A 17037-nucleotide genomic window follows, 5' to 3' on the forward strand; every position below is an offset into this window, starting at 1 on the left:
CATCCATCCACCTCATTCTAGGACGTCCCCTCATGTTCACTCCCTCCACATCTGCCTTCCACACCTCTTTTACTAGTCTTTCTTCACTCATTCTTTCCATGTGTCCAAACCATCCTTATATTCTTTCATCAACCCTATCTCCCAACTCCTTTTCCACCCCTGTTCTCCTCCTCACCTCCTCATTTCTCACTCTATCTAGCCTAGTAACCCCCATCATACTTCTCAAACACATTGAAACTCCTTCTCTCTTCTTCTCTTATGTTCCATGTTTCTGCCCCATACAATGCTGTTGGCACAATCACTCCTTCATACAGTCTCCTTTTAGCATCCATTCCCAAATGTCTATTTACATACCTGTAAAATAGTTTGGGTTCTTCCTTGTGTTTTTTTTTTTTTTTTTTCCATAGTTTCTCTTTTCATCTCTGCATATTTTTACATACTCATTTCTTAGTTTGATGTACATTTGCCATTTGCTTGTTTTCTTGTCTCTTTTCCATTTCTTCCAAGCTTTGTCTCTATTATCCTTAGCTTCACTACACCTTTTGTTGTACCAGCTTTTTATGTATGTTCTTTCCATTTTTTGTTGTGGTACGTATTTATTTACTCCCTCATTATAAATATCTTTTAGTATATTCCATTTCTCTTCCATCCCTGTTTCTTCATTTAGGAATTTTTCCCAGTTCGCATTGCGAAAGAATATTTTGAGTTTCTCAAAATTTGTTTTGTTGTACATTAGTCTTCCTATTCTATGTTTATCATTTTTGCTTTGATCCATTTGCTCTTTCAACTCCAATTCTATTAGTACATGGTCACTCTTTCCTATCGGAGTTTTGTAATCAATTTTATCGACAATCTCAGGCTCTGTCGTAAGTATTAAGTCCAGCTTTGAAGGTTCTTCACTACCTCTATATCTAGTATTTTCCCTAATCCACTGGGTCATTGTGTATTCGATGGTCATGTCGAGCAGGACGTTGCCCCAGAGTTCCTCTCCCCCCTTCACTGTCATTTCTTCCCAACATATTTCTTTTGAATTAAAGTCACCCATAATTACTGTATTTCCTCTGTCTTTCAGTATATTAGTTAATTCATATTTTGTATCTTCTAATAATTTGGAATGATCACTTTCTGTCCAGGATTGTGTTTTGGGGGGCACATACACCACTACAAATTTTCTACTCTTCATATGTTTGCTTTCAACTTGTATCATAATTGATTCTACATTATTTTTTCCTTCAGTTATTTTTGTTACATTTAAATCTTTATTAGTCAAAATTAAAACTCCGCCACCCTGTTTATCCTTCCTATTCTTTGTCCAGCAGTTGTATAAACCTTGTCCCACAGTGTTGGGTGGTAGAGTATACTTTAATTTAGTTTCCACTATTCCCATTATGTCTGGTTTTTCTAAGGCCAGGTAATCGTTTAATTCATTCATTCCTGAGGTTATTCCATCTATATTAGTATAAGCTATTTTTAATTTCCTTTCTCCTCGTCTTTTTCTGTCTTCTTTGTTTCCATTTTCCTTATATACCATTTTCTCAGCCTCAGGTCTACCACTCTCCAAAAAAAAATAGTTTTTTTCAGTTTCAGTTCTTTTTTCATTTTTTCTTTCGCTTCGCTTCTAAGTTATTTTTCTTTCTCTTTTTCTTCCTCACTCTTTTCTTTTTTTATCCATATATTTTTATAATGTTCATTATTTGCTAGTTTCGTTGTTCTGGATAGTATTTCCTCTACAATTGTTTGAGATCTAAGCTTCACTTTCAGTGGCCTGTATTGTTTTTCTTACCAGGGGGGTAGCCAAAAAGGACAAGGCACAAAAACATTCCCACCCATTTCATCCCCGAAAACACTCCACACCCCTCCACCCTCCCTCCCATCTTAGCACCTCCTAGATGACGGGTCATCCCTGCACCCTGTCCACTGCCCTGGGTCAGAAGCAGTGTCGCAGTCACAGTCACAGTGTGGGTTTAGGACAGGTAGGGGTTGCGTAGATCAGATTTTTGTGGTAAGACAGATATGTAAGAAAGCCTTAGGAAAAGGTAAGGATTTTTTGGGGGCCTTTATTGGTTTGGAAAAAGCTTATGAGAAGGTAGACAAGAAGGAACTGTGGGAGGTAGGGTTGATGAAAGTGTATTGGGATGGTTTGGACACATGGAAAGAATAAGTAAAGAAAGATTAGTAAAAGAGGTGTGGAAGGCAGAGGTGGAGGGAGTGAACATGAGGGGGCGACCAAGGATGAGATGGATGGATGGAGTAAAAGGGGTATTGGGAAAGAGGGGAATGTCTGTTGAGGAAGGGTGGGAGAGAACAGATGAATGGAGAATGGTTGTGTATGGATGATGTTGTAATGCATGAAAGGGAGCGGGTTTGGGATGAGGGAGTATGTGTGAAAAATAAATTGATGCAGCCCGAAGGCATTTCTCCCCATCTCCATTTCAGCATGAGGGGACAGAGAGGGTCACCAATTTAATGAAGTGGCCTTGCTGTGGATGTGCTATATCTTGCAACAATGCTTCTGACCCAGGGCAGTGGACAAGATGCAGGGATGACCCATCATCCAGGACAAGCCAAGATAAGAGGGAGGGAGTGGGGTGGATGGAAGTGGAGTATGTGGTGATGGAATGGGAGTGGATTTTATGCCCTTGTTTTTTGGCTACCTCCCTTGTAAGGGGGGAAATACCTTTGGTATGTGTATGTACATTGTAGATATTGTTAAGATAAGCAAAACTATAGTTCTGTTGTCTTTTATCTTTTTCAGAATGGTTATTTCATCTTATTTGCGTTATATATTTATACATTTGTGGTATCTGGACTTTTTCATTGTCCAGACCGGTTCTTGCGCCATTTAGTCTGGAAAAATGAGGGTCAGGTGTGTGTATATATTATATATATATTTGTACAGGTCGAAGTTCCCAAACTCAGCACCCTCGGGACCAGCACTTTTAGAAAATAGGTGTTTCTTGATATTTGGGAGCCATAAGAGTAATAATAGGTCTACAGAGGTACTGTAGATACATGAAATAACAGTGGACTTCACACCACAGTAGTGTCACAAGAAACCACCACACCTACACTGGTGGTGGGAAATGATCATGGCAGCGCTAAGCGGCCGTACTGGGAAATATGATGCCGTGTTTTTGGCATTCTGCTGGGTTTTAGAAAGCATGTAATTATAGCTGAGTTTTAGGTGTTGCTGGGTTGTAGATTGCTGAGTTTGGGAGCTTCAACCTTTGTGTATATATATATATATATATACATACATATATTATTATCCACTCCAATAATTGCAAGTTAATTTTTTCTATTATATCACATTCTACCTCCAAAAATAATATATGGTTGCTAATCTCAGCCCATTCTAGACTCTTGCTGTGTAATCTTTGCAGGTAACATCATTCTTGATTACAAGAGTGCCAAGTCACAGGTCTTCAGATCCCAACAGCAGGAGCAGAATTATAAAAGACATTCACAGTTTACACCAGTTGGAATCAGACCATCCAATGCCAAAGACATGAAACCTGTCAGGTTAGTTGTGCAATTTTTAAGTTTTGTGTGCTATTTTTAATGAGACTGTAATTATTGGACTGTGATCTACAAATGATAGAGAAATAAGTTGTGCCACCTTTAAATTTATTCTGAGGATGAAGAGTTTGTTATACATTGAATTAATAGCTAAATAATATGTACATACATACATACATACATATACCAAAGGCTTTTTCCCTCTTATAAGGGAGGTAGCCAAAAAACAAACCCATAAAAACCACTCCCACCTATTTCATCCCTAACATACTCCACTCCCCTCCACCCTCTTCCCACCCTCTTATCTTGGCACCTCCTGGATGACAGGTCATCCCTTCATCTTGCCCACTGCCCTGAGTCAGAACCAGTGTCACAAGACACAGCACATCCACAGCAAGGCCACTTCATTAAATCGGTGACTCACCCTCTCCGTCCCCTCATACAGAAAGGAGAAGACGGGGAGAAATCACTTCGAGCTGCATCAATTTATTTCTCACACATATTCCTTCACCCCCCCATCCCCCACCCACTCCATCTCATGCATCACAATATCATCCATACACAACCATTCTCCATTCACCCTTATCTTCTTTCCTCTCTTGTCCTTCCTCAATCGACATTTCCCTCTTTCCCAAAGCCCCTTTTACCCCATCCATCCATCACATCCTAGGCAGACCCCTCATATTTACTCCTTCCACCTCTGCCTTCTATACCTCTTTTACTAGTCTTCACTCATTCCATGTGTCCAAACCATCCCAATAATCTTTCATCAACCCTATCTCCCAACTCCCTTTCCACCCCAGTTCTCCTCACCTCCTCATATTTTCACTATCTAGCCTAGTAACCCCTGTCATACTTCTCAGGCATCTCATCTCAAACATATTCAAACTCCTCTCTTCCTCTCTCATATTCCATGTTTCTGCCCTGTACAGTGCAGTTGGCACAATCACTCCTTCATACAATCTTCTCAAAGCATCCATTCCAAAATGTCTATTTCTCATTACACTTTTTAATCCACCAAGGCATTTACTTGCTTGTCTCAATCTACATTCTACCTCCACTCCTCCCTATCCCACACATTCACACCCAAGTATCTAAAACTATCCACTTCCAGTCCACAATCCCTCCTCTGATCCTCCTACAAGTGCAGTGTCATCCATAAACAACAGCTGGCTTATCACCCATTTTTCTCCATTTTCTTTAACCATCTTCAATCCCTGAGCCACTACCCTTGCATTTACCTCTTGCACCTCCCCATCCATGTATAAATTGAACAGCTAAAGCAACATAGCACATCCCTGACGAAGTCCCACCTTTACCTCATACCATTCACTCTCTCCATTTCTAATCCTAACACATGCTCTACTCTCATAAAAACTCTTCACTGCTCTTAAAAGTTTTCCTCCTGTCCCATATATCTGCAATACTTCCCATAGTGCCCTCCTGTCTACCCAGTCATAAGCCTTTTCCAGATCTATAAAAGCCAAAAAAATATCTTTACCTTTTCATATTGCTTTCTCACATATTTGTCTTACCACAAAAATCTGATCTACACAACCCCTACCTGTCCTAAACCCACATTATGACTCACCTCTGTTCCTCTCCTAATCCTCTCAATCAAGACCCTCCCATAAGCCTTCCCAACTGCACTTAACAAACTCCTCTGAAACTACTACACTCACACTTGTCCCCTTTTCCCTTCTAAAGTGGAACTATACAGGCATTTCTCCAGTCCTCCGGCACTCTACCCTCTCTTAAACAAACATTAGATAACCTCACCAGCCATTCCACCATCATTTTGCCCCCTTTTTTTCAGACATTCTGCATGACATCAATCCAACCCAGGTGCCTTACCTACTCTCTTCATCTAGCTGCCTTCACTTCATCTTTTCTTATTTCTCCTTATTTCAAGCATAAGTACACATGGGAGAGGGTGGTGGATGGAAGGGTGGTAGAGAAAGCATTAATAGACTGTATAGTGGTAACCAGGATTATAGTAGGAAGAGTTAAGGATGGACATGTTCTAAGGGGAGAGAGTGGAGGATAGATGGAGAAAGAGGAAAAGGACAAAAGGTAGGGAGGTGCTTAGAGTAAACTGCTTAAATGAGAAAGAAAAGGAGAAGGAGTATAAGAAGAAGCTGAGAGAGGAGTGGGAGGGAGTGAAGGATAGAGTAGAACTAGGAGTGGAGGAGGAATGAGGATGGTTCAAGGAGGGAGTCACAAGGTGTGCAAAGATAGTGTGTGGAACAATGACAGAAGGAAATAGAAGGAAGGGTAGTGAATGGTGGGATGAAGTAAAAAAGATTGTAGAAGAGAAGAAGCAAGCATTCACAGATTGGTTACAGAATAGGATGAGAGAATCATATGAGAAGTACAAAGAAAAGAGAAATAAAGCATGCTTAAAAGTGGCAGTTTGCCGACAAGATTGACTAGATAAACACCATATGAGGACGGAGCCTTTATTTGTACGACGTTTCGCTTATTACAGCTTTTTCAAGTACAAGTTGAGATACAAATGCTTGAGATTAAATAAGGGGAAAGGAGGGAACGGGGAGAGAAAAGGGGGGGGGAAGGAAGAGGAGGAGGAGGAGGAGGGTGGGGGGATTGGACACTGGGAAAGGATGAGAATGCTGGCCCAAACGTCCATGGGCGAAATGTCCACAAAGGGTGGTTTAAATATTTAATATTTTGCTGGCCATGGTTATTAGGGGAATAATGTGAGGAGATATGTTAAACATGCCCCTATTGAACAAAACAGGGGCATGTTTAACATGACCAAGGATGAGATGGATGGATAGGGGTAAAAGGGACATTAGGAAAGAGGGGAATGTCTGTTGAGGAAGGATGGGAGAGGACAGGAGATAGGGGTAAATGGAGAATGGTTGTGTATGGATGATGCTGTGATGCATGAAAGGGAGTGGGTGGGGGATAGGGGATGAGGGAGTATGTGTAAAAAATAATTTGACGCAACCCGAAGGGATTTCTCCCCGTCTCCTTTTCTGCATGAGGGGTTGGAGAAAGGGGGTCGCCAATTTAATGAAGCGGCCTTGCTGTGGATGCACTGTGTCTTGCAACACTGTTTCTGACCCAGGGTAGTGGGCAAGATGCAGGGATGACCCATCATCCAGGAGGAACCAAGATATATAGGGATGGAATGTGTGAGATTGGATTTTATGCCTTTGTTTTTTGGCTACCTCCCTTGTAAGGGGGGGGGGATCTTCTTCTTCTTCTTTGGGGGGGGGGGCTTATGTCTAGGGTGGAGCACTGAATTTGGTGGTCTGTCTTGAAGTACTTCTTTAGTGAGCTGAGTGTTCATTTGTTTTTGTTATGATGGAACTTTTGTTGTGCTATGTTAATGTATATCTGAAATTCAGAAATAGATAAGATGTGAGTCATTGATGTAAAGTGTAGATGAGAATGGAATACTGATGACAGAATTTTTTTTAAAGATTTTGTTGTTGGTGTTGTTGATTAGCCAGTGTAACAGGTTATAGAGGATAGTTTAACAGAACATATTAGGACTTCTGGGGAGGGGAGAAATGGAGATAAGACCAGAGTGTGAAACTTTATCCAGATCTGAACAGTTCAACCCCTTGGGTCTTCTTGTGTGGACTGGAGATGAAAGAGGAAAGTTTGGGTTTTGGATTTGAAATATTAGGACTATAATGAGTATATATTTTATTCTCGTGGTAAAATATGTATCATTCATGACACTACATCTTGTTACAGTTTTGAACCATATGTAGAAGTGAAGGATCCACTTACCTGGGAAGCTGTGCAATTTATGCGTGGCATAATGGATGAGTGTACACACCTTGGCAACTTCAGCGTACCTGTGGACCCATCACTAATTATAATTGTTGCTGCTAAAAATGATGCGTGAGTAAATTGTGAAACTGCTGCTACCTCTGATGAACTGTCATAATTAAAATGTCTTGAAGCTAGGTATACAGTTCTCTCTCTCTCTCTGTCTCTTACAAAGAAGTTTTCACATTTTTCTTTCTTTTTTTTTTCTTTTTTGTATATGTAATTTAAGGTTCCTAGGACAGTACGAAGTGCCAAAAAAGAAAACAAAACAAACCATGAAAGTTTGAGATTTAATGGCTGTAACTTTTAAACCTGTGGTTATTTTTGTGCTTTATTTAATTTTATATATATATATATATATATATATATATATATATTTTTTTTTTTTTTTTTTTTTTTTTTTTTTTTTTATACCACCCCACCCCCACCTCCATCTGGGGTATTGGCTGCATGTTATTTTGGGGTTAAAATCTGCTCAGTAGCATAAAGCTGATATTTTAAGATCTATATGGGGTGCCCCTATGGACCAGCACCACACATCATTTTGTCTGTGGTAGAGGAAATCTCTATTCATAGAGAAATGATGATACTTTATTATACTACAACTGTCCCTCTGTTATGCTGTCCCCTACACTCTTGTTACTGCCCTGTGCCACTTCTCTGAATATTTCTTTTTCTTATTTCACTGAACCCTGTGGTGGGGGAAAAGAATATTGCCACCAAGTATTTCCACTTGAGTCATAGAAGGTGTCAAAAACAGGATGAGGATAGGACTAGGCATCCTTCTCTCTGTAGTCCCGAAGGGGACATTTCTAAAAAAAGCAAAGGCATAAGAGGGACTGGGAGTTTTCCAACCAGAACCCTAAGGTTTGGGTCTTTTAACATGAGAAGTGAGAAGAGCATAGAAGAAAGGGAGGCTTTTTGGATAGATTTAAATGAGTGTATAGAGGAATTAGGGAGAAATATCAATGTAATAGTACTGGGAGACCTTAATGCTAGGGTAGGAAATGATCCAATTGATGGAGTGGTTGGCAAATGTGGAGTTCCAGGAAAGAATCGTAGTGTAGAGTTGATGGTGGAAATGTGTGTAGAAAGAGAGTTGATGATAGCAAATACAGTGTTTCGGAAGAAAGTCAAGCATAAGTACACATGGGAGAGGGTAGTGGAGGGAAGGGTGGTAGATAGAGCATTAATGGACTATGTAGTGGTAAATAGGATTATGATAGGAAGAGTTAAGGATGTACATGTGCTAAGGGGAGAGGGTGGGGGAATATCAGATCATTTTTTGGTGGAAGGTAAGTTGAGAGTGGAGGATAGATGGAGGAAGAGGAAAGGGACAAAAGGTAGGGAGGTGCTTAGAGTGAACTCTTTAAATGAAAAGGAGTACAAGAAGAAGCTGAAGGAGGAGTGGGAGGGAGTGAAGGATAGAGTAGAGCTAGGTGTGGAGGAGGAATGGGGATGGTTCAAGGAGGGAGTCACAAAGTGTGCAAAGATGGTGTGTGGAACAAAAAGGACAGGAGAAATAGAAGAAAGGGTAGTGAACAGTGTGATGAGGAAACAAAGAAGGTTGTAGAAGAGAAGAAGCGAGCTTTCACAGATTGGTTACAAAATAGGACGAGGGAGTCATATGAGAGGTACAAAGAAAAGAAAAGAGAAGTAAAGCAAAAGGTAAAGGAGGCAAAGAGGAGAGCAGATGTGAAATGGGGTAAGAGTATGACAGAAAATTTTGAAAGTAATAAAAAGATGTTTTGGAAAGAAATTAAGAGAGGAAGAGGAGGCGAATCAAGTAGAGAAGAAAAGGTAAAAGTGCAGATGGAGAGATGATAATAGAAGAGAAGGCAGTAAGGGGAAGATGGGCAGAATATTATAGGGAGTTGCTAAATGTGAAGGAGGATAGGGAGGGAAAAATAGCTGCAGTGGGAAATGCTAAGAAAATGAGAGTGATGAGTGAGGAAAATGGAGGAGAAATAAGGAAGGATGAAGTGAAGGCAGTTGTTAAGATGATGAAAGCAGGTAAGGCACCTGGTCTGGATGGATGCCATGCAGAATGTCTAAAAAAAATGATGTACAGTGATGGTGGACTGGCTGGTGAGGTTATTTAATGTTTGCTGGAGAGAGGGTAGAGTGTCGGAGGACTGGAGGAGTGCCTGTATAGTTCCACTTTACAAGGGAAAGGGGGACAAGTGTGTATGTAGTAGTTTCAGAGGTATTAGCTTGTTAAGTGTAGTTGGGAAGGCTTATGGGAGGATCTTGATTGAGATGATTAGGAGAGGAACAGAGGGAGTACAGTAAACTCACGCTTATCCGAAAGCGTTTTAACCAAATAATCGCATTAACCGAACATTTTCTCAATACGGTAGCCATCGCTTCAACCGAACGTATTTGGATCTCAACCGAACATTCAAACACCCCGCCGCCTCTTCCGCTACCCCCGCACCACCCGCAAGCTTCACCAAGTGCTCACACGGTGGCAGCATACTCCATGTTTACACCTGATCGGCTGTTTGGCGGTACATACATTCGTGAGTCCTCTCGGTGACGATACAGTATCACAAGCTCTCCTTAAACATTTTCTCTTTATACTCTAAAGAATATGTTTATGAACTATTATAAGCATTTCCATGTGTATGTTAAGTTTACAGGTACGAATATTGCAGCTGACATTACCGCATGAAACTCTACGGGGATGAAACATACAAAGTCAGATTAACCGAACATTTCGGTTAATCAGACATTTCTAATCCCCCTTGGAGTTCGGATAAGTGGAAGTTTACTGTAATTGGTGAGGAACAGTGTGGATTTAGGACAGGTAGAGATTGTGTAGATCAGATCTTTGTGGTAAGACAGATATGTGAGAAAGCTATAGGAAAGGGGAAGGATGTTTTTTGGGCCTTTATGGACCTGGAAAAGGCTTACGACAGGGTAGACAGAAAGGCACTGTGGGAGGTTATGTGGATATACGGGATAGGAGGAAAGCTTCTAGGAGCTGTCAAGAGTTTTTATGAGAGTAGTAGAGCTTGTGTCAGGATTAGAAATGGAGAGAGTGAGTGGTTCAAGGTAAAGGTGGAACTTCGTCAAGGATGCGTTATGTCGCCCTGGCTGTTCAATTTATACATGGATGGGGTAGAGCAAGAGGTAAATGCAAGGGTAGTGGGTGAGGGATTGGAGATGGTTAAAGAAAATGGAGAAAAGTGGGAGGTGAGCCAGCTGTTGTTTGCGGACGACACTGCGCTTGTGGCAGGATCGGAGGAGGGATTGAGGAAGTTGGTGACAGAGTTTGGGAGAGTGTGTGATAGAAGAAAGCTGAAGATAAATGTGGGTAAAAGTAAGGTGATGAGATCTACAAGGGGTGAAAGTGGCAATAGTCTGGAAGTGAGCATTAAGGGAGAGCGACTGGAAGAAGTGGATAGTTTTAGATACTTGGGTGCAAATGTGGCAGGAAAAGATGGAGTGAAGATGGAAGTAGAATGTAGATTGAGAGAAGCGAGTAAATGCCTTGGTGGATTAAAAAGTGTAATGAGGAATAGACATTTGGAAATGGATGCTAAGAGGAGACTATCTGAAGCACTGTATGGGGCAGAAACATGGAACATAAGAGAGGAAGAGAGAAGGAGTTAGAATGTGTTTAAGATGAGGTGTCTGAGAAGTATGATGGGGGTGACTAGGCTGGATAGAGTGAGAAATGAGGAGGTGAGGAGAACAGGGGTGGAAAGGGGGTTGGGAGATAGGGTTGATGAAAGAGTATTAGGATGGTTTGGACACATGGAAAGAATGAGTGAAGAAAGACTAGTATGGAAGGCAGATGTGGAGGGAGTGAACATGAAGGGACGTCCTAGGATGAGGTGGATGGATGAGGTGAAGGGGGCTTTGGGGAAGAGGGGAATGTCAGGTGGAGAGTGGGTAGGAGAACGGTAGAGTGTATGATTTTGTAGCAGAGGGGGAAGGGTGTGGCATCATTGGGCAGTGGCAGTTCACAGACATTTTTGGTGAGGAGATCTGCCTTTTCATTGGCAGCAATTCCAATGTGGGAGGGAATCCACAGAAGGCTTATGGTGAGAGTGTGTTCTTGAGCTGTTGTAAAATGTGATGGATGAGAGGGTGGTGTATGGGTTGTGAAGACGAAATGGCCAGTAGGGCGGACTGGGAGTCACACATTACCACGCAATTCAGTCACCCCTGACAGAGTAGGTTAACAGCCAGCAGGAGTGCTTGTAGTTCACTGTAAGTAGAGCTGGACGAGTTTGGTAACCTGCAACCAACCCAGCCTCCATCAGGTGGCTCAACATCTGGTGAGTAGACGGCACAACCCGCACTACAGTGTGGCTGTAAGGACCTGTGTATGCAGAGATGGTGCACAGCAGGGATGGAGGAGGACATTGCGGTGATGTGTTCCAGGGCTAATTGTTTCTGGAAGATTGGTGTGTCTATTTTTGAAGTGGGTGCGAAGGTGACATGAGGTTGTGGAATTCTCCATGGAAGCAGTCCGTAATCAACCTTGGCTATAGGGACTTTGATGTGTAGGGCCTGCAGGGTGGATCACACTGTGTTAACAAGGGTGCAGACACTGGGATGCAGTGGAGGGCGGAGTGCAGCAGGGTCAAGTGAAGCTCTTAAGACATGGGAATAGTGCAGGGCCACATGGGGTGAGTGGAGGCACTTGACGCTGAAGGAGATGTTAGCATGTATTCTTTTAATAACTGAAGGAAGATTAAGTTTGGTCTGCATGTTTACTACTCTGGTGGAGGTGGAGCATCCAAGAATATACTGCATCACTGTTCTGGAATCTTTCTAAAGGCACCAAGGAGGTCTTGGAGAGTTGACCAAGGGTTGGGGAGAGATAGTCTATGACTGACCGAATGAAGACAACATAGATAGCTCTTGCCAAGGGGATGGATAGTCCAGCAGCATTGTTAGTGAGCCATTTAAGGGGATAAAGTGATGTTCTAGCCAGTGGAGGAGATCTTGGATGGTGGGATGGATGCACTGCCAACCAGATATGGCTGGAGTGATGCGTACTGGCACTCCCAGGTAGAGGACCTGTGTGCAAGGGGAGATGACACTGTGTCCTGCAGGGAACATTGGCAGTGTTGCAGGGCCTGTAGGAGAAAATACTCAGCTCTTTTCTGGGGAAAGATGAAGCAATAGGCGGATGTCGACTCGTAGTAGTGAAGGAGGCACTGTAGGTCAGCAGCAGAAGTGAAGTGCACACAGATATTGTAAGTGTAGCAGGTTACAGTTATGCCGGGAATGTTGGGGAGAAGGGATAGCAGGGACGTTAAAGAGGAAGGTTCTTAAAATCCCACCCTGTGGAGTACCAAGTTCGAATTCCCTGGAGCTACTACATGTTTCCTGGAATAGTACACATGAAGTCCTGTTAGAGATAGCCATGAATCCACCTCAGGAGGTTACCTTGGATGCCAAATTCTTTGAGCTGGTCGAGAATAATCTCCCTGTTGGCTATGTGGAAAGCACTCTTGAGATCAAGAAACACTAACACACTGGTGAATGGGAGTGGAGTATGTGGGGATAAAATGGATGGGAGTGGATTTATGCCTTTGTAAGGAGGAAAGTATATGTATGTATGTTGAGGAAGGAAGGGAGAGGACGGAAGACAGAGGTGAGTGGAGAATGGTTGTATATGGATGATGTTGTGACTGCATGAGGAGGAATGGGCGGGGGGTGGGGGGTGGGGTAGTATGTGTGAGTAAATTTTGACGCAGCCCGAAGGGATTTCTCCCCGTCCTCACCTTATATGCAAAGGGGGACGGAGAGGGGGGGTCGCCGATTAAATGAAGCGGCCTTGCTGTGGATGTACTGTGTCTTGCGACACTGCTTCTGACCCAGGGCGGTGGGCGGGGTGCAGGGATGACCCGTCATCCAGGAGGTGCTCAGATGAGAGGAAGGGTGGGAGGGGTGTGGAGTGTATTTGGGGATGAAATGGGTGGGAGTGTTTTTATGCCTTTCCCTTTTTGGCTACCTCCCTTGGAAGGGGGAAAAAGCCTTGGTATATGTATGTATGTATTATTATTTGGGAGTAGATGCAGGGAGACCATGGGAAGGGGTGATTGTACTTATGGCACTGTATGGAGCTGAAACATGGAATTTAAGAGACACAGAGAGGAAAATTTTAAATGTGTTTGAGATGAAATATCTGAGAGTATGGTAGGAGTTACAAGATTAGATAGAGTGAGAAACAAGGAAGTGAGGAGGAGAGCTGGGGTGGAAAGTAGATGGCGAATAGAGTTGATGAAAGACTATTGGGGTGGTTTAGACATATGGAAAGAATGAGCTAAGAAAGATTAGTAAAAGAAGTGTGGAAGGCAGAGATGGAGGGAGCAAACTTGAGGGAACAACTGAGGACAAGATGGATAGGGTGAAAGGGGCATTGAGAAAGATGAGAATGGTTGTTGATCAAAGAAGGGAGAAGACAGGAGATAGGGGTGAGTGGAGAATGGCTGAATGTAGATGATACTGTGATGCATGGGAAGGGAGGGGATGAGGGGGGGCAGGGAGTGGTTATGTGTGAATGATATTTTGACGCAGTCCAGAGGGATTTCTCCTGATCTTCGCTTTTTCTGCATGAGGGGATGGAGAGGGTTCAATGCCAATGAAGTGAAGTGCCTTTGCTGTGAATATGCTGTGTCTTGCTGCATTGCTTCTAACCTAGGGCAGGGGGCGGGATACAATCATGACCCGTCATCCATGAGGAGCTAAGAGGAGAGGGAAGAAAGTGTGGCAGATAAGAGTGGAATGGGTGGGATTCAGCACTTGCCTTTTGACTTGGCTACCTCCTATGTAAGGGTAAAGAAGCCCTTGGTGTGTGAATGGTGTGTGGATTATTATTATTATTACTAAAACAACAACAGATGTTTGACTGCTTCTTTTTGTCTCTTAAGGTATATGCCACGGGATGGAATCATTCCACTGAATGAGATTTGGCCTGGGGCTGAGTTGCGTACACTAGAAACTGGACATATAACTGCATATCTGTTTAACCAGCAAGTGTTCAGGTAAGTGAAGATCACCCCCCCCCTTCCATTAGGAGGTTGTGTTAATTAGATGTATATATGTGTGTGTGTGTGTTTACCTAGTTGTATTACACGGAAAAGGAGCTATGCTATATTGACCCGTATTTGTATCTTTCAGCATCTAGTTTGTTCTTAAATTCTTTTATAGTTTTTGCACACACTGTTGTCTCATCCAACTTGTTCCAGACATCTACCACTCTGTGTGTGTGTGTGTGTGTGTATTTACTTAGTTGTATCTTACAAGAAGGGAAACTATGCTCTTAAATTCTTATATTGTTTTTGCATACACTGTTGTTTCATCTAATATGTTCCATACATCCACCACTCTGTGGGGAAAGCCGTTCTTTTACAGGTCTCTTCTATAACTGTACTTTTTGAGCTTTCCATGTCCTCTTTTGTGTCTCTTATCCCAATTTAGTAAGTCTTCTCTATCAAAGACCTCCATGCCTTTCATAATTCTGTAGATGGTCAGCAAGTCACCTCTTTCTCTTCTTTGTCATTGCTCTTTGGATTCTCTCTTAATTTCTTTATATTCTTTTTTTGTGCTGGGTGTCCATATTGTCACAGTGTACTCCAGTTTTAGTCTTATCAGTGTGACTAATATTTTGTTTTACCATTACTTCATCCAAGTAATTAAAAGCCGCTTTTATTGATCTTAGTAAATTGTAGGTTTCTCCAACTATTCAATTTACATGTTTGTCTGGTGACATGTCTTTGTTAATAATTACTCCTGGGTCCTTTTCGGAGCTTTCTTTACTTCCTTTGTACCAATTTTATGTTCTGATATTCTTTTTACTTTTTCCAAACTATTATACTACATTTCTTGATGTTGAAGTTCAATTCCCACTTTTGGCTCCATTCCCAGATTTGGTCCAGGTCTCTCTGTAGTGGTTCACAGTCTTTTTCTGTACTTATTTCCTTTAGTAATTTTGTGTCAACTGCAAAGACCAGTCTATAGTTTGTTGGGTCTTCCTTATCTCCCCCTTTATATATTGGCACAATATTTGCATTTTTCCAATCTTGCAGTACCTTTCTTTCTTTGAGTCACCAATCTGTTATCTTGTATATTTTGTCCGTTAGTTCATCTATACATTTTTTTAGTATCCAATTTGCAATTCCGTCTGGGCCGTGTGATTTTCTTACATCAAGGTTTATTATTTGGTCCCTTATTTCTTTCTGTGTCAGTTATTTCTTTCATTGGGGGGCTTTCTCCATATCCTTCATCCCAATTGTGTGTATTTTCATTTATGAATACAGATTTAAAATGTTTGTTCATAATTTCAGCCATTTCTACATCTTCTATACATTCCTAATTCCCTTGATGAAGTTTTACTATTTCCTGTTTATTTTTTTATTTACCATTTACATATCTGTAGAATAATTTAGGTTGATCCTCACATTTGTCTGTTATGTCTTTCTCATAGATTCTTTTGGCTTCCCTGCAAATTTTTTACATATGTCTTAGTTTAATATATATTTGCCACTTTCCCATTTTTTTCTTTTCTCCATCTTTTCCAAGCTTTGTCTCCTCTATCATTTGCTTCACTACATTTTTTGTTGTACCAGCATTTAATGTACACCTTTCCCTCTTTTTGTTTTGGTACATATTTATCTATTCCTTCATTATAGATTTCTTTTGATATCGTTCATTTCTCTTCCATCTTTGTTTCTTCATTAAAGAAGTTTTCCTAATTCATTTTTTGAAAGAAATTTCTGAGTTTCTCCAAATATGTTTTGCTGTACATTAGTCTTCCTTTTTTGTGTATTTACTTAGTATCATCTTTGCACACTTTGTGACTCCCTCCTTGAACCATCCCCATTCCTCCTCCACACCTAGCTCTACTCTATCCTTCACTCCCTCCCACTCCTCCTTCAGCTTCTTCTTGTACTCCTTCTCCTTTTCATTTTCATTTAAAGAGTTCCCTCTAAACACCTCCCTACCTTTTGTTCCTTTCCTCTTTCTCCATCTATCCTCCACTCTCAACTTACCTTCCACCAAAAAATGATCTGATATTCCCCCACCCTCTCCCCTTAGCACATGTACATCCTTAACTCTTCCTATCATAATCCTATTTACCACTGCATAATCCATTAATGCTCTATCTACCACCCTTCCCTCCACCACCCTCTCCCATGTGTACTTATGCTTGACTTTCTTCCGAAACACTGTATTTGCTATCATCAACTCTCTAGACACATTTCCACCATCAACTCTCCACTACGATTCTTTCCTGGAACTCCACATTTCCCAACCACTCCATCAATTGGATCATTTCCTACCCTAGCATTAAGGTCTCCCAGTACTATTACATTGATATTTCTCCCTATATCATCTATGCACTCATTTAAATCTATCCAAAAAGCCTCCCTTTCTTCTACGCTCTTCTCACTGCCAGGCCCATATGCACTTACAAAAACCCACATCTTCTTTCCCAGTTTCACCTTCATCCACATTATCCTTGAGGAAACCTCCTTCCACTCCAGACTACACGTTTACCTATCTCTTCACTTACTAGTATAGCCACCCCTTCCCTCCCTCGCCCTCTCTTCACTGCTGATAACCTCCCACTTACACTCCCAAACTTACACTCACCCTTCCCTTTCAGCTTAGTTTCACTCAAAGCCAACACATCCATCTTTTTTCTCACAAACATACTACCTATCTCTTCCCAAGAAGGACAGG

At 41.7% G+C, this 17037-nt stretch overlaps 1 protein-coding gene across 7 annotated transcripts in view; it reads left to right on the plus strand.

The window, feature by feature from the left end:
- Positions 1–14336, plus strand: part of LOC143018982 (protein ABHD18) — a gene marked incomplete at its 3' end in the record, with an annotated part of 75135 nt that extends 60799 nt beyond the window's left edge. For all 7 annotated transcript variants that reach the window (XM_076174666.1, XM_076174665.1, XM_076174669.1 and 4 more), the window contains 3 exon segments: positions 3384–3522; positions 7249–7398; positions 14223–14336. In XM_076174666.1, the coding sequence (XP_076030781.1) occupies positions 3384–3522; positions 7249–7398; positions 14223–14336 (403 nt within the window).
- Positions 14337–17037: the final 2701 nt, after the last annotated feature.

The sequence above is a fragment of the Oratosquilla oratoria genome, chromosome 36 (genome assembly GCF_046742065.1).
Source record: "Oratosquilla oratoria isolate Oo_2021 chromosome 36, ASM4674206v1, whole genome shotgun sequence".
NCBI lineage: Eukaryota > Metazoa > Arthropoda > Malacostraca > Stomatopoda > Squillidae > Oratosquilla > Oratosquilla oratoria.